At 39.5% G+C, this 21,561-nt stretch overlaps 1 protein-coding gene across 10 annotated transcripts in view; it reads left to right on the top strand.

Annotated features, from left to right (window-relative positions):
* fat1a (FAT atypical cadherin 1a) overlaps positions 1-21,561 on the top strand; it is a 74,619-nt gene that overhangs the window by 49,546 nt on the left and 3,512 nt on the right. For 6 of the 10 annotated variants that reach the window (XM_077523246.1, XM_077523247.1, XM_077523249.1 and 3 more), the window contains 17 exons: positions 385-581; positions 664-817; positions 3,090-3,323; positions 4,444-4,830; positions 5,882-6,096; positions 6,305-6,442; positions 6,898-7,041; positions 7,314-7,511; positions 9,484-10,068; positions 10,748-10,970; positions 11,045-11,179; positions 12,501-12,658; positions 14,106-14,580; positions 16,228-16,381; positions 16,481-16,591; positions 17,786-18,423; positions 19,524-19,658. In XM_077523246.1, coding sequence (XP_077379372.1) covers positions 385-581; positions 664-817; positions 3,090-3,323; positions 4,444-4,830; positions 5,882-6,096; positions 6,305-6,442; positions 6,898-7,041; positions 7,314-7,511; positions 9,484-10,068; positions 10,748-10,970; positions 11,045-11,179; positions 12,501-12,658; positions 14,106-14,580; positions 16,228-16,381; positions 16,481-16,591; positions 17,786-18,423; positions 19,524-19,658 — 4,281 coding nt within the window. The other 4 variants (XR_013283807.1, XR_013283808.1, XM_077523253.1 and 1 more) reach the window with 4 other exon arrangements.

A 21,561-nucleotide genomic window follows, 5' to 3' on the forward strand; every position in this document is an offset into this window, starting at 1 on the left:
AGTTTTCGATGCGGTTATCCGCTAATGCTAATGGGAGCTAATGCTGCTAGAGTCAAAGGTAGTATCACAGATGTATAGGGGATTTATTGCTCTGTTGTGTTGAAAGCAATTGTCACTATTTGACTAGTATTTTATATATCAGGTGAGAATTGTCAATGGGGTTATTTGCTAATGCTAAAGGGGCTAATGCAGGGTTTCTAGTTTGTTGCTAACAAGATTTTTTTTTTCTTTTTTTTGTCATCACACAAGAGCTATTGTTGGTGTTATCTGATAATGGTAAAAGGGACTAAATAGAATCAGAGGTTTATCAGAGGTTTCAGTTTTTATAGCAATTGTTTGTGGTATATACCATACAAGCAAAATGCTTTGTACTTTATCCAACAGCGGGCGACCCGCTCGGACAGTTTGCCATTGAGCACGTTCAGAACGAGTGGAAAGTGTCAGTCAGGAAGCCTCTGGACCGCGAGATCACGGACTATTACCTACTCAACGTCACCGCCAGTGACGGCATCTTTACTGCCAAAGCTGTAGTGGAGGTCAAAGTGCTGGATGCCAATGACAACAGCCCCGTGTGTGAAAAGGTAAGTTTTCCCACCGCTTTAACACAAAATGCTGACATGTTGTAGTCCAATCTGACCATCGTTACTTGGGTTTCCCGTTTAGTCTCTCTACAGCGAGAGCGTTCCCGAGAACTCGCCAGCCAGCAGACTTATCCTGCAAGTCTCAGCCACCGATGCCGATATACGATCAAACGCGCAACTTTCCTACGAGCTCCACGGGGCTGGATCAGAACTCTTCTTCATTGACTCCGAGACTGGTAAAAATCTATCTTTAATATGATACTTCATATGTAGGTAGGGCCTGAGCAGCATAATGCTAGCGTTTTAACCCTCGGTTTCCTGCTGGACAGTCTACTCAAATACAAAAAAAAAAAACTGCTGATCGTTCTGACGGCAAAGTCAGCATATGAAATGTTGCCGTTCTCAATGTAGAAATATCGACGCAACACCTTGACAGCCTTGTGAAAACTCAGCAAAGCCTAGCCAATATTGCAGATGCAATAAAATCTAACAAAGAAAATTAACCATAGAACATATTTATGTAAGTTATTTTTCTGCGCTTATATTGTTAATCTTAAGAACGTGGAGCTTTCCAATAAATGCTAAACGTGTGTTTCCCCAAACTGTGGTTTGGGGCTATTTGGTTTGATTTGTCAGTGTGAAATGCTGTTATCTATTTTATTGCTCTAAAAACCCCAACATTTCTTTATCTAAAAGCCAATTATGATGTTTTTTTTGCAAACTTTTATCTGCATCGGGCACATGGCCAAATTAACTGTCAAGCAAAACACCCTTGTGCCCACTTATTTATTTACTAGTTCATTTTGTTTCTTTTCTTTTTTCTTTTGCAACCAGGCAAGACTATTTCCCTTCAAGGCAACACTGAGGGGAAAAAAAAGTACCAAGGTGGCAGTAAAATCCCAAGTTGCACACTTAGGGTGAATTTATGACTGTTATACTTGTTGCCTGCAAATAATGCCTATTGGGAGAGTCCCTAAATCACACGCTCCATCTGGGCACTGTTTTGTTTTTTTGTGTGTGTTTTTTTTTTTTTTTTTTTTTAAATGAAGTTAATTTAAAAGCATGAGCGCACATCTCGACTACAAGACATCGAGTCCCCTACATTATTATCTTGGACGCCCAGGTGAGGGTCGTCATAAAGGTGCCGTTAATGTTTAAATTATAGCATACGAGACGGAGAAAATCTGCTTTAAGAGGCACTGATGTTCGCTTTTATCAGTGCACTCTTTGACATTGTGTGCCCAGCTCACTTGATTACGTGCATTGGATGCTTTTTGCACTGTGTGGTGCCAGAAAATGTACGTAATTATGTGTTGTTGTTTTTTCTGGATTCATGCATCCATTAGATTACATTTTACATAGAGTATAAATAAGTGTGTTGTGCACTGGGAGGTAGGATCCTAAACGCAGACACAAAATAAGATTTTTTCTATTTTTTCACATCGAGAGGCAGGAACTCAGAGACGCTGCACATAGGACAGTCTTTAATAATCCAGCAACGAACACGTTTCTCAGACTGCACCTACAGACAGTGAATCGTAAAGGACGAAAGAACAGCATCACATAGGTCCAGACTTCACCTAAAGGATTAAAGGTTGACATCACGAACATCACGTTTTGTAAACAGACACTTGATACATCAGTACCTAAATAGACTCATAACAGGCACATAACAGGTCATGAACTCTGGCGCATGCGGCCCAGGCCATGACAAACTGTACTAATAACATTGGCTCAGTCTATAGTGAAGCTTTTTCATTCGCAAAATCGGGCACTGAAGCAGTGTTTTACAACCGATATTGAGCCAACGTACATATTGATATAAAAATTAAAATACAAATATAATGAGTACATAATAATGGATGTTATTTATGCTATTTTCCTTGATTAATGTTATCTCGTTTGCTCCCAATAACGTGTAAATATGTTTTTTTTTTATGTTTTGTGTCCCAAAGACGTATTTATACGTTTTTTTTGTTTTTTTGTTTTTTAATGCTATAGCATACAGAAGGCTTTGATGCAGCCTCTCAACTGCAAAGAACGGTTGCAGAAATGGTAGTTATTACACAAACGGCCAGCAGGTGACAGCAGAGCAAATTAGATCACCCAGAGCCATGTAGAAAAAAAGCTAAATTACTTACAATTTTGAATAGATTTGTCAAAACTGATGAAACTTAGCTCTCTTCTAATGCTAATTGCTGCAAAACTGAAACAGATAGAAATATACTTTTTTTTTTTGATGAAAGAAGAGACTTTAATCTATCTTTTGATAGATTCCATACTTTTATAGCAATAGAACACAATATTCTGTGGGCCTTGCAAAATTAGTCAAAATCCAGTAAAACAGCCGGGAGCGAACGGGATTGCGAAATGTGAAAATGGCTGGGAGTGAAAGAGTTAAACGCTATTTCAAAATGTGTATAGACGTGTCCTGTTAACATTGGAGACCAAAAGCCCTTTGTAACCACTAATCAAAGTGTGTCCTAAACGTCCCCGTGTCAACTTCAGGCGAGTTGAAGACCCTGAAGCCCCTGGACCGCGAGGAGCGTGACGAGCACCGTTTCAAGGTACGGGCGGTGGACGGCGGCGGGCGCTTCTGCGAGGCCGACGTGCACGTGGCCGTGCGCGACGTCAACGACAACGCTCCCGAGTTTGCAGCCGACCCGTACACCTTCACCGTCTTCGAGAACACCGAGACGGGGACCTTCGTGGCCAAGCTGCAGGCCGACGACGCCGACAGCGGTAAGGGGACTGTCCGAGGATGTGAAAATGTCACATCGCAGTGACTCAAATTGACGCACGGCACTCATATCGGCATGTTTACAAAGAATAATCTAATCGTTGGCCCTAGTGTTTCAAAGGTTTTTCTTGTGGCTAGGAATGAACAGCTTTCATTTTGAATATGTTCCAAATTTCCTTGAAAAAAATACAAAATTTTGTTTAAAAGAAAAAAAAAAAATTTAATATTGGAAAGGAAAAAACAAAAATATGAGGTGGTCTCCTGTGTTTGAGAGTGGATAATTTTCGACATCTTCCCAGCGTTCCTGAATGCACCAAATGCACATAGCGGATGAGAAAGCACCTGAGCATTTTCATAATAAGAGCCACAGAGGACCGAGATAATAAACGTGAGCATAATGGCCCTCTTCCCAACGGGGGCACAAATGGATTCACATTATTACGCAGATCCGTCTCTGTCTCTTTGGAAGCTGAGCGATGACAACATCACACATGGGCCTGTTTATCGCACGTGGATGTTTTTCCCCTGACGAAGGCGGCGGAAGCTTTTCAACACTGAGCCATCAATGCCACCGTCCGTACTCGCGCCTCCAATACCGGAAAGATGTCTGTCTGTTGTTATGTTATCTTTGTGTTTTTTTCAAAGTAAGACATTTTTAAAAGTCTGTTTTTAATTTGGAAAACAATGATCAACCATTTTGCCGATTTTCTGACGTTACAGACCAAACCAAAAACTGAATCATAATTTATTTATATGTGCATTTCATTTTGGGGGAAAAAATTTTCCGTTTTTAAATAAAGGAATGGGAATTATTATTATTATTATTATTTTTTAAATCCAATTCATTGATTAATTGACAAAATATTCGACAGATTAATTATTGAAATAATTGTTAGTCATAATTACATCGAAAATGTGTTTACATAGAAAAGATTTACAAATTTGGAAGAAAATAGAGATATGACAAATATCTTTGGGAAAAATGCAACAAAAACATTTGATTATACAAAAAAAATAGAATAAAAAATGTAAAACATTTTTGAGGAAAATTGGTAACAAATAAAAATCTGGAAAAGTTGTTGGTGAGTTGAGGTTTTTTTTGTGTTTTTTTTGTGCTTCTAGGGCTCAACGGCGACGTGGTCTACTCGCTGCCGGATTCTGCTGACGGTTGGTTCGCCATTGACGAACTGAGCGGCATCATCACCCTGGAGCGGCCACTTGACCGCGAGACGCGGGCCCTGTACGAGCTGGAGGCCCGTGCCGCCGACCGGGGCTCGCCGCGCCTGTGGGCGTCCTGCCGCGTGCAGGTCTCCGTGCTGGACATCAACGACAACCCGCCCGTGTTTGAGCGCCGCGAATACGCGGCCGCCGTGCCGGAGGACGCGGCCGCGGGCGGGCAAGTGCTCAGGGTGCAAGCAGCCAGCCGAGACCTGGATGCCAACGGAGAGATTGGATATAGCATCGTCAGTGGGAACGAGCACGGGGCGTTCAGTGTGGACCCAAGCACAGGTATGGGACCTATGTACGGAGGTGGCAAACCCAGGTCCAGAAAGTAAAAACCCTGCCACAGTTTGGCTTTAGCCCCTTGTGCTAGCGAGCTAGCTAGCTAGCTCCTTAGCAGGTAACCGAACACCCGGGGAGCTAGCTAGGTAGCTTGCTAGCTAGGACCTGGATCTGGATTTGCCACCTCTCACCTAATATGTTGCGTATTTAATCTCATTTCTAGCATAATCCTTCATCTCCGTAGTCCTTGTAGTCCTGTCACTATGCTGCTAATAGCTAGCGAGCTCCCTCGCTAGCTATTCAGCGCTCAGATACCTGCTAGTGAGCTAGCTAGCACAAGGGGCTAAAGCCAAACTGTGGCTGTGTTTTTACTTCCTGGACCTGGATTTGCCATCTCTGCCTATGTAAACCCCTCACCGTTGCGGGTTGTAGTTCACGGATTGTGTTTTCTCTTTTGTTATCCTTCCCGTTTATTTTGGGTGTAATTCCACTTTTATTCACTAGATGGTGGTATACTATTTGTTTGGCATTGTGCAAATTTGAAAGAAGAGTGAAAACAGGAAGTATTTCAAGCTCTCTATTTTTTGCTGAAGATTATTGAATATCAAATCTTGAAACCAGCTTTTAATGGATCATACAAAATAAGATATTCAAGGAAAGTTTTTTATTTGTTTATTTTTTTTCGAAAACAACTGTTATGGTCGTTGAAGACTAGGTTCTGGGATGGGCAACTGGCAAGTTAGTATTGTACAATAACACTATAATATTCGGAAGTTAACAAAAAGTTCTGAGAAATACCAATTTTGAGGAAAATATTAGAAGCAAAAATATAGCAACAAAAATATGAAGAAAAAACATTTGGAGAAATAATGCCAAATACTTCATTGTACACTATGTACACTAGTTTCATTGAAAACATTGTCTCTGATGTTTACCAAAACTCGTACTTAATGTTATCTTCGAAACTAAAAATTGTCACGAGGCGTCAACGACCGCGTGTCAGTCTTGTGATTGACAGGCAAATATCAATACGGTGTTATCCTTTTGCGTTCCTCAGGCGACATCTTTGTGATCGCGCCGCTGGACTACGAGACGTCTCACGAGTACTACATCACGGTGGAGGCCACCGACGGAGGCTCGCCGCCCCTCAGTGACATGGCCACCGTCAACATCAACGTGACGGACGTCAACGACAACGCGCCCGTCTTCAGTCAGCGCGTCTACGCCGCCGTCGTCGGCGAGGACGCCGAGCTGGGCAGGACGGTCTTGACGGTAAAGACCAGTTTCAAAGAATGACCACGCCCGACTTCAAGACTATTTAATTGGAAATTGTGTGAATTGCTATATGAGTAAATACATTAAAATATTGCAACATTTTCAATAACAACGGCTAAAGCAAGGAAATTTGTACTAATTAAAGTGTTTCTGAGCATTTGTAATTGCCTATAGATAACGCAACGAGCTTTTGTGTGCCCCTCAGGTGATGGCCGAGGACGCGGACGGGCCGTCGTACAACCGCGTGCGCTACGCCATCGTGGACGGCAACGGCGGCAGCCCCTTCATCATCGACCCCATTCGAGGCGAGCTCAAAGTGGCCCGGCAGCTGGACCGGGAGCAGGTGAATATTATGTTTGTTGTCTTTGATTGTTGATGCAACTTGATTTTCGGGTTCTTCAAGACACGGTCTTTGATGTTTAGGAATACACTAGTCTAGATTGTACACTGGGTTTGTTTACAGTATGTTAGGGTCATTTAAGAGAATTGCCTTTGACGTTTAGGAAAAGTTGTACGCTTAGTTTGGCCTAGATTGTCTTTGATGTTAACGAAAACAAATTTAAGGGTCTTAATAGAGTCTGGGTTGTTTTGATGTGTACAACAATTATTTTAGAATGTTTGTAGGGCTGGGCGATGCGGCATTAAAATAAATTGACCACATATATATTTTTTTCTCTCAATAATCCAATTTCTGATTTTTCTTTCCAATTCCATACAAAAGCAAAAGCAGTATAAAAAAAGGATGGCTGTGTGGTTGTGCTTTTTCATGTTTGACATTCCAATCATTCCAATCTCCAGACGTCAGGATACACTTTGACCGTGCTGGCCGTGGACAACGGCACACCGGCGCTGTCCGGTACCGCCGTGGTCAACGTGGACATCTCCGACGTCAACGACAACCCGCCGCTCTTCTCCCAGGCCAACTACAGCCTCATCATCCAGGTACGACGCATCAAGTGGATGCGAATGCTCTCGTGGCGCAAGGTGAAATAGTGGAGGCGTGAAAGATGAACCGTGATACAGCCGTGCTACATCTGCCAAACTGCAGCTTATTGTTGTGAAGGGAGGTGAATTGAGTTCATTCGGAGATATGGCTGTGGCATGAAACCGCAAAATAGTCGGATAATAGTAAATAGTGTACGTGCCAAAATTCCTCGTTTCATCCTTTTGTCAAGTTTCTTAGCTCTTCCCGTCTGTTGTTGTCTGTCCCACAGGAGAACCAAGCTCAGGGCACCAGCGTTCTTCAGCTCCTGGTGTCCGACCGGGACGCCTCCCACAACGGGCCGCCCTTCTCCTTCTCCATCGCCGGCGGCAATGCGGCCGACGCCTTCCGTATTGACCAGCGCGGTGCGCTGCTCTTGGCGGGGCCCCTGAGCAAGAGAGTGAAGGAACACTACTTGCTTCAAGCTCAGGTCAGATTCTATTGATTTCCATCTGCGCTGACTCATCCGTTGTCAGTCTGCGTTGACTTCTCCTCACTGTTTCGCTGTCGAGTTTTATTTTGTGTTTTGGGAGTATAAAGCCTTCAAAAATGTCATAACGACTCTCTGAGACAAGTACAGGAAGAAGAAAAAGTCTCAACCGTTTCCATCCACCCATTTTTATTCTAAATTTAAAGAACTGTGAAAATAAAACTGAATGGAAACGCTAGAAATTCGAAAAAGGCCCTAAAATTCGCAAAAACAAAGTTTACGTTTGGAGGGTGTGGGTTTTGAAGCGCATCGGGAAAAAAAAGAAAATACGAATTTAGGTTACGCATACAGGTTTTGCCGATTGACTAGACCGGATACACGTCGCACGTTTTGACCAAACGTGTCACAAACTCAAGAGTCACTCACTAGTCACAAAAGAAGAACAGATGGAAACGGGCATAAATCGCATGTCCGTTTCGCGTATTTTCAGGAATTTCGCTTAAAAAATTTGAAACAACTGGATGAAAACCCCACCAATATTAGGGCATATTCATACTGAAGGGGGGGAAAGTTAAAAGCTTAACAGAAATTTTTTTTGTTTTTTAGGAATTGAAATGATTTCTAATGAGGAAAAATTGTTGAGAGCTACAATGAGTTTAGCATGAAACATCCATCTGTGATCAAGTTGCGAGGGTTCACAGTACAACCGAGCGTCTTCAGTGACTTGAGTGGGCGCAATTGTGTGTTAAGGGACAGAATGAGAAGATAGACTGTTGAAACGGAGGTGTGATGTCTTTTCGGACGTTGCTGTTGAGTCAGCAATTTCTCTTCCAACTGTGCTTGCTGTTGGACCATCTGCGTGTGTATCCTGTTGTCAACGTGTTTGATGGGGTCCAGTGATTCTTGAATGCCGCCAGTGCCCTCTGCAGGATATAGATCAAATATCATACAAACAGGATTCCTGCAGCTCCTTCAAAAGTCCTAAAAGGCATTGAATCATCCATCCATTCATCCATTTTCCAAAATGAATCTAAAAACAAGGGATTAATTGGCATGAAAATCTCTTCAATTAATCTTAAAAAAATGTTAACATATAACATTTAATAAGTGTTTATAGGCAATAATAAATTAGTCAAAAATAAAACTTTAGAAAAGGAGGTTTTTAGTTTTATTCTTGCTTATTCTTGTATGAATACAGGACTGTCTCAGAAAATTTGAATATTGCGATAAAGTCCTTTATTTTCTGTTTTGCAATTAAATAAGCAAAAATGCCATACATTCTGGATTCTTTACAAATCAACTGAAATATTGCAAGCCTTTTTATTGTTTTAATATTGCGGATTTTTTTTTGTTTGTTTGTTTGTTTTACTTGGTCTGAGGAAATATTCAAATATTTTGAGATAGGATACTTGAGTTTTCTTTTTCTTAAGCTGTAAACCATAATCAGATTATTAAAATAATAAAAGGCTTGCATTGCAATATTTCAGTTGATTTGTAATGAATCCAGAATGTATGAGATTTTAATTTTTTTAATGGCGTTACAGAAAATAAAGAACTTGATCACAATATTCTAATTTTCTGAGACAGTCCTGTATTTTTATAGGATTGGCTGCACTTATTTACTATTGCATGTATTGTAAAAATGTGGGGGGTATTTAAAAAATTGTTCTCCTGAAATATCAATTTTATTTAAAAAAAATAATAAAAAATACCTTGTAAAATCATTTTGTTTTTGAGATAGTTTGATTAAATAATTATTATAAACTCAAATAGTCTTAAAAAGTCTTGAATTTAACTCGTCTTAAACTGTAGGAGCAATAATATAGAAATAACCAAACAAACAAATACTGCATACCACACTAAAGAAATTAAACTAGTTTCAGGTTCAAGGTAGTACCTTGATTACAATGTATGGGTTACCAGTAAGTCAAGCAACCACTTTATGTGTATTAACGCAGCGTTTGACTTCCAGGTGTCCGACAGCGGCAACCCGGCGCTCTCCTCCAGCGCCTTCATCAGCGTCCGCGTCATCGAGGAGAGCGTCTACCCGCCCGCCATCCTCCCGCTCGACGTCTTCGTGTCCACCGCCGGCGACGAGTACGCGGGCGGCGTCCTGGGCAAGATCCACGCCACCGACCAGGACGTCTACGACACGCTGACGTACAGCCTGGCGCCGTCCTCCGCCACGTCCTCGCCGTCCTTCTCCGTGTCGGCATCGGACGGCAAAGTGATCGCCGTGCGGCCGCTGGACGCCGGCCACTACCCGCTCAACGTGACGGTGACGGACGGGCGCTTCACGGCGGCCGCCGACGTCAACGTGCACGTGCGGCAGGCGGCCCGCCAGGCGCTGGACAACTCCATCGCCGTGCGCTTCGCCAGTATCGCCCCCGAGGAGTTCATCGGGGACTACTGGCGGAACTTCCAGAGGGCGCTGAGGAACATCGCTGGCGTGAGGAGGAGCGACGTGCAGCTGGTCAGCCTGCAGCCGTCCGAGCAGGGAGACCTTGATGTCTTGCTGGCGCTGGAAAGATCCGGAAGTCCCTACCAGTCTCAGGAGGTGAGATAACCTTCCTTCTAATCTCGTCATTTTATGATAAAGAAGAGATCAAAAGAATCAGTCTCAAATTCTGACAGGACTATTTTTTTTCTCTTCAGAATAATTATGTAGAGAATAAGTAATAAATAATGTTTGTTTTCGAGAAAAGGTTGTGATTTTATTATTATTCATAATTAAATTGGTATTTTAGGATAAAATTTTTTTTTACAATAATAGTTTTTGTACTAAAAATTTTTTTTTTTCTTTCGAATTTTTCATACTTAGATTGATATTTTCAGAGATTTTTTTTTCTAAAATAAAAAAATATAATATTTTAATGTATATTAAAGAATAATATTTTCAGGAAATTGGTGATTTTAGGTGGATTAAAATATATATTTTACTAAAAGTACTCTTCAGCCATATAATTGGTTTTTGCAAAAACAGAGGCATGCATTTGTATACAATATTTTAACAAGAAAAAGTAATTAAAATTTGTGATCTAGCAATATAATTTTTTTTTCAAGACAAATTTTTTTTTACAACTATACTTCAAAAAAAAAAAAAAAAAAAAAACTTGACATCTTGACTACTAGTAAGATCTTGCCTGACATTTTATGTGTAAAAATAATAATAATAATAATAATACTTTTAAAAAGGAAGAAAAAAGAGAAAGCTTTCTCCCGTTTTCGTTCCCCAGGTGGTGTTCCGCAAGCTGAACTCGTCTGCGGGCGTCATCGAGGAGATGACAGGTGTGCGCATCGTGCGCGTGGCGCAGAAGCTGTGCTTGGGCATGGACTGCCCGCTGCATTTCTGCGACGAGGTGGTCTCGCTGGACCGGACGTCCATGTCCACGTACAGCACCGCACGCCTCAGCTTCGTCACGCCCAGACACCACAGACGCGCCACCTGCCAGTGTGAAGGTCGCTCGCTATAGGCAAACGCGCGCACAGAATGGAAAATGTATGACATCACTTAATCTCCTGGCATCTTACAGGTGGCAAATGTCCCGTGTTGAACAGCGTGTGTGATAACAGCCCTTGTCCGGAGGGCTTGGACTGTGTGGCCGACGTGCACAGAGATGCCAAGTACACGTGCGTGTGTCCTCAAGGAAACAAAAACAAATGCTCTGGTAAGAACCATAACCTCAAATAACGAGCATAGCCGCAACCCCTAAACTTCTCCTTTTTTTCTAGAGCCGTATTTCTATTGAAAAATGTATTCTTTTAATATCATTCTACGAGATGTGTTGGCTCCATAAGATAGAAAGAATCACGAGAATTGTCATATTTTGCTAGGAAAATAAACAGTCAGAAAAGGAGGTTATAAATATTTTTGCTATAAGATGTGATCTTTCAAGAATAAAGTTGTACTTTGACCAAAATAATACTAATAATAATAATAATACATCCACTTCTCACTTGTGAGTTTGAGTGTCCGATGGCTCCGGCCCTGACTCAAATCATAGCCCTTACGACGAATACGCTTGTAATCTTACAAGAATTGTCCTTTTTTTTTCTAGATAAGATGATATTTTTAGGATAGCAGTTATTTCTTTTTTTAAATGCTTTTTTTTTGTAATGTTACAAGAACATACAAGTCTGTTTTCAATATAAAAAAAAAAATAGTTTTAAAAAACATTCATATTTTCTAGAAAAGAGAGTGAGGGTAAAGTCATTTTTTCTAGATTTTGTTATGTTGCAGGAATCGTGCCTTATTTTCTAGAAAAATGAGGTGTTTTTCAGGACAACATTTTCTTTAAGGTAATTCTATGAGAACTCATTTTTCTATAAAGAAAAATAAAGTTAAGAGAATTGATCATATTTCTAGATTTTTTTCTAGTTTTTTTTCTAGAAATAAGCGGAGATCTGTTGAGAATAAAGTTGTACTTTCACAAAAAAAATTATATATATTTTTTTTTTATATATACCATATCTGCCACACACTTCTCATGCCTGTGAATTTCCAAAAATGTTTATTCTTTCTAGATAAATGTATTTTAAGGAACGTTATCATAATTTTTTCTCTTTTTTTTTTTTTTTTTTTTTGGTTACAAAAATAGTCACTTTTCGCGAAAAGTATTTTGATTCTGTTATTTAATGTAATTTTATGATTTTTTTTTTTTTTTACAAGAGTTTTAATATTTTCTAGAAAAATTATATTTATTTTTTGAGAGCATAAAGTCAAACTTTTGCTAGATTGGTGTATTTATGACAATAGTCATATTGAGAGAATCTACATTTTTTTTTCAATAATATTAATATTTTCCTGAGGGAAAAAAGGTGTTCTTAACTTTTTTTTTTTTTTATTCCTATGCACTTAATTTGACGTGTTGGATAAGTGCTTAGCACATTTGACTGTCTCTGTCCTGAATCTTAGTCCTACCCACGACCCCTATTCTTAGCGCACTAACCTTCGACCCCGATCCTCACCCATCTTTGTGATTCTGTCAGACGGCCACTCGATGACGTTCAGCGGCAGCGGCTACGTGAAGTACCACCTGATGGAGAACGACAACAAGGAGCAGATGAAGCTGTCCCTCCGCCTGCGCACCTTTTCCGGACACGCCACCGTCATGTTCGCCAAGGGAACCGACTACAGCATCCTCGAGGTGCGTTCGTGGCTTTTCGCTCGCGCCGTAATTCCGAGGACGTCGGCGGTCATCTCGCAGCTCAAAATGGCCGTTTAAAAACGGCCCCGTTCACATGAGGAACTATGGGAATGTGGTAGTGGGTTGGAAAATTAGAATAACAAAAGTTATTTTCAGGCTGGGAGGGAAGCTCAGAGCACTTTTCCACACATTCCGCAATCGAACAGGCCAACGTGCCTGACTCCAGAGGGAAAATAGTCAATTGAAGAAAAACCTTGAGACGATGTCACTAGTGTTTATTTTGTCTGCCATTTTTAAATTTAGTCTCAATTTAAGTCAATTTTCATCCCCACTTGTTAGTTTTTATCACAGTTAGTCAACCTCATCTCCTTTTTATTTAGTCCAAGAAAACGTAATTTTATTCGTTTTGGTCAACAGAAACTGTCAACATTTTAGTCTAGTTTTAGTTAGGGCAACCATTTTACCACTGGATATTTTTTGTTAGGAGTTTATATTGAACCTTTTCGGATCTAAAACTATTTCACATCAAGTTTTCGCTCATCTTTTTTGATACCGATAATTTACTTTACTTTTTTTTTTTTTTTTTTTTTTTTTTTTTTAACCTTTCACCGTGAATCCACCTCCTGTCTGTCCCATGTGTTTGCGCTGTGTGTCACATGACAGTGTCACAGATTTTACAAAATTATATCATTTTCGTCTCGTTTTAGTTTTACATTTTAGTTCAATTTTTATTAAGTGAAGGACATTTTCATCTCGTCTTCTTTTGTCGGCGAAAATGCATACTGATTTAGTCCCAGTTGTTGTTTATTAACTCGTTCAAACCCAAAAACGTGTAAAAACGTCTTTAAATACTTTGTCCTTACTTCCCAAAAACGTGTTTATACGTTTTTTTTAATGTTTTTTAATGCAAGCGCACACAGAAGTCTTTGATGCAGCTTTTGACATGAAGAGGTGTCAGCAATGGTAGTTAAAAAAAAAACAAAAAAAAAACGCCAGCACGTGGCAACAGAGTATAAGAAATCAGCGAGGGCCATGTTGCAACAAGCTCTTTTTGTCAGTGTCAGTTTTTGTCAGGTTTGTTAATTATAGGCAAAACGTAGTTCTGTTCTAATGATAATTGCTGCAAAATGGAAACAGAAACAAATATACTTTTTTTCCTGATGAAAGAAGAGACTCTAGTCTTTCTTTTGGTGGGTTGTCCATGTTTTTATAGCAATAGAAAAATCAATCAAAATCCAGTAAAACAGCCAGGAGTGAAGGTGAAAAATGTGTGTTGACAAAATTATTTTTGTTTAGTTTTAGTTGACGAAATTAACACTAGATGTCACAATGCAGGGTATATGTTTGAAATGGAACCAAGACTAATAATGCCAGGTTGATTGGCACAACAACTGCAAAAATGTTGGGCCACTTGAGCACCAAAATAACCTTATTTGCGTCCCAACAGATCGTGAACGGTCGCCTGCAGTACAAGTTCGACTGCGGCAGCGGCCCCGGCCTGGTGTCGGTCCACAGCGCCACGGTCAACGACGGCGAGTGGCACTCGGTCTCCCTGGAGGTGGACGGCAACTACGCCAAGCTGGTGCTGGACCGCGTGCACGCCGCCTCGGGGACGGCGCCGGGCACCCTGCGCACCCTCAACCTGGACAACAGCATCTACTTCGGCGGCCACGTCCGCCAGCACGCCGCCTCGGCCGCCCGCCACGGGCGCAACCTGCCCGTGGCCAACGGCTTCCGCGGCTGCATGGAGGCCATGGCGCTCAACGGCCAGGAGCTGCCGCTCAACACCAAGGCGCGGCGGGCGCACGCCGTCATGGAGGCCATCGAGGACGTGGCGCCGGGCTGCGCGCTCGCGCCGCCCGAGAGCTGCTCCGGCGATCCCTGCGGCAACGGCGGCGTGTGTAACCCGAGGCCGAATGGAGGTTTGTTTTGCCTTAAAAAAATAAATAAGGAAGAAAAGAAAAACACATTTGGAGAGAAACCAGAATATGTTGTTTTAGACAAAAGGAGCTGCAACTTTTATTCTTTGCGGCTCACAGATTCCATAAGGGAAATGTTCATTTCAAAGGGGAAGTCAACCTTAGTTTCATTTTAGTTAGTTCTAATTTCGTTTTGAATTTTGTTTTTTAAATTTAGTTAGTTTCAATTCGTTTTCAGGGGGGTTCTGTTATCTGTTAGTTTTTATTAGTTTTAGTTATTCAATAAATGCTTCGTTTTACTTTCGTTTGTTAGTTTTAGATTTTATTTATTTTTTGTTAATTTCAGTATTAGTTTTAGGTTTTTTGTTTGTTTTTTTTTTACTTTAGTTTTAGTTGGTTTCAGTCTTTTTTTTTTTTTAGGGATAGACCGATTAACCGATTATTGGTGCCGATATTATTCGATATAAAACCAAGATAACTAAAAATTGAACACTTCGGTTACAATCGTTTGACAGCACTAGTTTTTTCATTAGTTTTAGTCAACTAAAATAACCTTCATGTGACCACACATTTGTGGAATATGAGTTATGCATCAAAATCCAGTTGTTTTTATCCACTTCAGGGGGCGGCCATTTTGCCACTTGCTACCACCAATCACAGCTCAGCTGTTTTCTGAAACTGAGCTGTGATTGGGTGTTACCTGAGACCAGAGCAACTGTGATGTCATCTTCAGTCGACAGCAAGTGGCAAAATGGCCGCCTTCTAATATTGATAAAAAATTGCTGGATTTTGCTGCTTAACTCCTATTCCATTAACGCAATATTTGTCAAAACACCGTATTTGGACTAGTGGGGGCTACGTAGAACATATTGTCAAGATTTATTGTGTGGGTTGACTTCCGCTTTAAAGCAAATCTGCCAAAATGTTACTTATAGAGCTGAGATATATAAAAGTTGACTAAGTCTGATAGGTTGACAAGAAATTTTCGCCCCGAAGTTTCACTGGAACCATATTAAATAACATCCAGAGACGTTTCTAGTCTTTCACGGTCTATTAGCACCCTCCATTGGTAGGAAGTTGATACTGCAGTCAAGCAATGAGCATTTGCCACCCACAACGTTATTGGCAAAAATTATTGGGACACCTGGCCACTCAGAAACTAAATTTATTTATTTATTTATTTATTTATTTTCCCTTACGTAGTGGGAGTCTTGGTATGTCATTCTGCATGCCAGTTTCCATCGGGAAAATATTGAATTTAAGCAAATTATTGAAGATTACAAGGCAACGGGTGTTGTAACTAGTCAAACCTTTTGCCAAGGACTTGATATGGCACAAAAGTGTCAGGACTCCTGATATTCAGGAAATGAAAATTGTCCAAAGTTATCCATGCTGGACATTTATATAGAGCAATACTAATGGTAGTGTGTTGGTTTAATGTGCTGGTTATGCACACTCAACACTTTTAAAGGGGTCGTAATCCTTCGTCAGCCGCTTGAATCACGCAACGCTTTCGCCATCAGCCTAATTAAACAAAAAAGCGCCCGCTAAGCAGCAGTGGAAAAATTGAAGTGAGTGAACGAGCTGCGCCCGAGGGGCGATCAGTTAAAAGCAAAACATGCTGATTGCAGTCTTATTGAACTTCCTCAGGCTACTTCTGCAAGTGTCCCGCTTCTTTCATGGGCGCCCACTGCGAGATGGCCGTCAGCCCCTGCGCATCCAACCCGTGCCTGTACGGGGGCACTTGCGTACCCCGGGGGGACGACTTCTACTGCCAGTGCAGAGGGCAGTACTCGGGTCAAAGGTAATAAAAAAGGTTTTCAATCTGGATGTGGCGCGTCCAGTGAAACAATATGATATTTTTCTGCACAATTCATTTATGCTTGTTGTGTTTGGACAACAGGTGCCAGATGAGTCCATTTTGCACGGACAACCCGTGTAAAAACAGCGGCAGGTGTATCGGCAGTCTGGATGGGCCGGTGTGCGAGTGCGAGGCTGGTTTCCAAGGAGACCGGTATGTACAAAAAAGAAAAAAAAAATGAGGGCCCGACGGATTAATCAGCCAGATGATTCAACCGGCCGATATTATCTCTTAAAATTGACAAAGATGGGCCATTATTTTTCTTTCTTTTTTGAAAATTTGTTTTAGTTTTTTCTTTTTTTTTACCCATTTTCACACAGGTCAGAATAGTAATACAGTCAAATGTCTACAATTTATATGTATATCTGCATTAACAGATTTTTAAAAAAAGAAAAAAAATATATATATATTTTTTTTAATTTGGCTGACTAATCTGTTTGTTCTGCCAAATATCAGAAATGGTATCAGCCTAAAAAAGAAAAAAAAAAAACAGTTGAGTTAGGTCTGTGCAATTTATCGAAATTCATTTACAATTTCAATTATTACACTCCAAAATGACAAAATCAGCATAATTGTTAAAAAAAAAAAAGTTGATACTAATTTGAGTTTAAATGTCTATATTTGCACTTTTTTTTACATTTTAAAATAACTAATTTAATACATTTTGTTTCATCCAAAAGGAACTTGCATAATTATAGTGTTTCAAAGAATTTGTATTTGCCTTAATATTTTTTATTTATTTATTTTTTTATGTTAACCATTTTCAAAAGTGATACTGTACAGTGCACATGCTGCAACATAAATAAATAAATAAATATTATTATAAATATGTATTATTATAAATTTGGTTTGGTCCAAAAGGTTCTTACATAATTATAGTGTTTGTATTTTTTTCCCTAATATTTTTAAATGCGTAAATTTTCTTGTTTTATACCAAAAACTAAATGATTGTCCTACTGCACAGTGCACTCCAACTTAAAAATAAATAAATAAATTGTACTTGGTCCAAAAAGAACATACAGAATTATAGTGTTTCTATTTATTTTTTTTAAAATTGATTTTAATATTTTAAATGCTTAAACATTTTCTTGTTTTGTACCAGTGATCATGATTTCAATTATTGCCAAAATATTGTGATTATTATTAGTTTTTTCTCCATAATCGAGCAGCCCTCAGTTGAGCCTTTGTCCAAATGTGTCACTGCCAAATGGAATTGTTCAAATTAAGGAAAATGTTGATACGATTGTCACATTGTCAGCATTCCGCCCACGATTGCCCGCACTCAAAGCACTTGGATGGCGTGCAAAAAACCGTCTGATGTTGAAATAAGAAATTTTTGTGCTGCAGGTGCCAGAGCGACGTGGACGAGTGCTCGAGGAGCCCGTGCGCCAACGGCGGCCATTGCCACAACACGCACGGCTCGTACAGGTGCAACTGCTCGCTGGGCTTCGGCGGCCCCGCCTGCGAACAGGCCGCCGAAATCCGCAACGACTTCGTGTCCACCTCGTGGAACATCGGCCCGGAGGAGGTGGTGGGCATCGTGGTCTTCGTCTCCAGCATCTTCATCCTGGTGCTCTTCTTCGTCATCCTGCGCAAGAGGGCGTGCCGCCACAAGTCCAAAAGGCAGGACGACGACAAGCGAGGCGCCTCGGGCGCGCCGCACTCCTTCCTGCAGAGGCCGTACTTCGACAAGTTCAACAAGAACGTCTACTCGGACATCCCGCCGCAGGTGCCCGTGCGGCCCATCTCGTACACGCCCAGCATCCCCAGCGACTCGCGCAACAACCTGGACCGCAACTCCTTCGAGGGCTCCGCCATACCCGAGCACCCCGAGTTCAGCACCTTCAACCCGGACGCGGCGCACGGCCACCGCAAGACGGTGGCCGTGTGCAGCGTGGCGCCCAACCTGCCGCCGCCGCCGCCGTCCAACTCGGTGTCGGATAGCGACTCCATCCAGAAGCCCAGCTGGGATTACGACTACGACGGTGAGTTTGGACCGCCGCCGCCGTCGTCGTGCTGGAGGCGCCAAACCCTTTTCCCATCCAAAAAAAAATACTAATCAATCGATCAAATCTTTATTTCTATACAAGGTGCTTCACATTAAAAAATAAAAAAATAAATACATTTAAAAAATGGAAAGAAAGAGACAAACACAACGGAAATCAAAAACACCAAAAATAGTCATAATAGTAATAAAAAAAAAATAGCAATAACATGCACTGTCCAACCATTGTTTTTTTTTATCTATTTAAGTTTTTTTTTTATCTATTTAAATTAAAATGAATAATTACCCATTTCTTAAAAAAAATCTATTATTATTTTTATTTAAATAAAAAATAATAATTACCCCTTTCTTAAAAAACAAAACAAATTTTATTTTTTTTAGTATTATTAGTGTTTCAGATAAAACTCTTTGGCGGTTCTTGCGTTGCCCAACAAAAAAAAAAAAACATGCTTCGACAATATCTGCTTTTTATTTTGTTTAAAATGTATTTTAATATAAATTTTAGCCATTCTTTTTTATTATTAGTAAAGCCCAAACTTTGAAAAAAGTTACAAAAAAAAACAACTGTAAATTTGGAATGTTGCAAAAAAAAAAAATCTCAGTTTTATAATTTATTTATTTGTTTATTTATTTATTTTCATTTTTAAAAAGCCACAAAAAAATGGTATCACTTATATGCATTTATGCAGTTTCTTATTAAATTAAAAAGGTTAATTAATGCACTGGGGAACAAAACCATCGCAGTTTTTAAAAAAAGTAATTTGTCTAAAGAAACGAAAAAGAAGTGTTGCTTTGATTTTTATTTCAGCTTCGGGGGGAAAAAAAATTAAAATTTAAATTTTTTAAGTTAAATACAAATGTACAATTAAAAATCTGGCTGTTTGGAATTATAAATTAAATTTAAAAAAATATCTACCATATAATAAAATTGTTTGTTTTTTTAAACTTGCATGCATTTTTCTAGTTCACCTAATTTATTAAAATTTTCCAGAAATAATAGGAATAACAATTTTCTACAAATGACATTGCAGGCTTTATTTGAATATGACATTTTTTTTTTCTTTACATTTCGGCCCCCAGCCAAAGTTGTGGACTTGGACTGCGTGACCAAGAAGCCCGTGGAGGAGAGCGCATGTCACCCTTTCAACACCAGGGGGAGCATGTCCGAAGTCCAGTCCCTCAGCTCCTTCCAGTCGGAGTCGTGCGACGACAACGGTACGTCGCTTACTCGCCTTTTGAACACTCACAATCAAGTCGACGCTTTTTGCTTTTGTTGTTTCCTCTTCTGTTTATGCTAAGTTTATTTTCCGCACTCTCAAAATGGTGGCGGCCTCCTGAGTCACGTGTTGTTGTTTTTCTTTTCTTTTTTTCTCACTCTTTTCTTCTTCTTGCTGCGGGGCTCAGCTCCCATATGGATCAAATCTGTCCACAGGTCCAGAACACGCTTTTAAAAATTCAAAAAAAAAAAAAAAAAAAAGAAAAGGACTGTAAGTTTTCTAAAGCTGTTGGAATTCTCCTGGGATGAAAAAACACCCAAAACAATTGCATGACAACATTTCCCCGCCACATTTTTACATGTGCACGACTTAACCATGGCAGCCATGTTGTGTTTGAAAGTACTTGCACGCTGATTATTTGTTTAAGCATGCCACAACTTTTTTTTGTTTTTGTTTTGTTTTTGTTAAAGCAAACCTCAAGGAACGTATCGCAATGGTACTCAAGTTTTCTGTCCTCCCTCCCGTTCATTTATCATCTCACAAGATAATACAAGACTCCTATCAAAAAAAAAAAAAATCTGCATTTTAAAAAAAATCTATTTCATATTACTTACTATTCAGTATTGATTGCCAATATTTTAATTAATTAATTTGCAGTGCTGGGCAACTCTTCAGCAGCATCATGAGAACTGCTTTGTCAAATTTTTATGACACGATTAAACTTATCAAGAGGTCAGTTTGAAATCAGAAGTGAGCGTTGTTGTTTTTTGAAAAACACTACAAGATAAGATATTCTTATTATTAAAAAAAAAAAAAAAAAAAGCAGATTTTTGATACAAGTCTTGTATGCTTGCCATCAGTTGTTTGATCATCCTCCAAAAACGAAAATGAGCCTTAAAATCAAATTCACGGGTCATTAGTGTCTCATTTCCCCGCCATCCCGTTCTCTTTTTTTCAAGGGGGCGTGGCGGGTGGGGGAGGGGGTGCATTAAAATCTCCAGGGAATTTAATTCTTAAATACATGTGTAGCACTAGCACCTCGTAGCGCGTCACTATGTTTGAGTTGTAAATGTAATCGACATCGTCATCCCTCTTGTGAATGTGTCGCCAATAGCAACGGGCGTTTCAGTGACTTTCAACTCAACTTTATTGATAAAGCACTAAAACAACAAGCATTGCTGTGTACAAAGTGCTGTACATGAAATATGAAACGTATAGTGAAGAGTAAGATAAGTACAATAAGAGCAAAACAAAACGTAAGTATAAAAGTGAATACAATTTACATCAATAGACTAATAACTCGAAGTAGGGCAGTGAGTGAATGAATGAATGAATAAATAAATATATAAAACAAATTTATAACACAAAATACAGCAGACACCACAAAGCACCAAAACAATCTCTTCGACTGACAAGGAAAAAACTAGCACATTAAATTGGACAAGGCAGAGACAAAACAATCTGATCAAAATATTATTATTATTATTATTATTTACATTAAATATTTGGAAAATCTGAACTTTTTTCTGTTAAATTTTTTTTTTAAAGTACAAATATAATTGTTTATATATTATTATTTACCAATGAGAAACGTCACCACAATGGATTAGCGCTCGAGCTCCGTACTATTATTGTTTTGGTTGTTTCTATTATTATTATTATTATTATTATTATTATTATTACTAATAATTTGTAAATTTTGGAAGATTAAACAATTTTACAAAAAAATCCACAAAAAGTATATATATATATATATATATATATATATATATATATATATATATATATATATATATATATATATATATATATATATATATCTTATATTTAATGTAGATTCATGTCCATATGCCATTGTGTCATTGATAGAAAGCCATTATTCTGTGTTAGCGATAGCATCA

Source organism: Festucalex cinctus, chromosome 6, assembly GCF_051991245.1.
Source record: "Festucalex cinctus isolate MCC-2025b chromosome 6, RoL_Fcin_1.0, whole genome shotgun sequence".
In the NCBI taxonomy this organism is placed as follows: domain Eukaryota; kingdom Metazoa; phylum Chordata; class Actinopteri; order Syngnathiformes; family Syngnathidae; genus Festucalex; species Festucalex cinctus.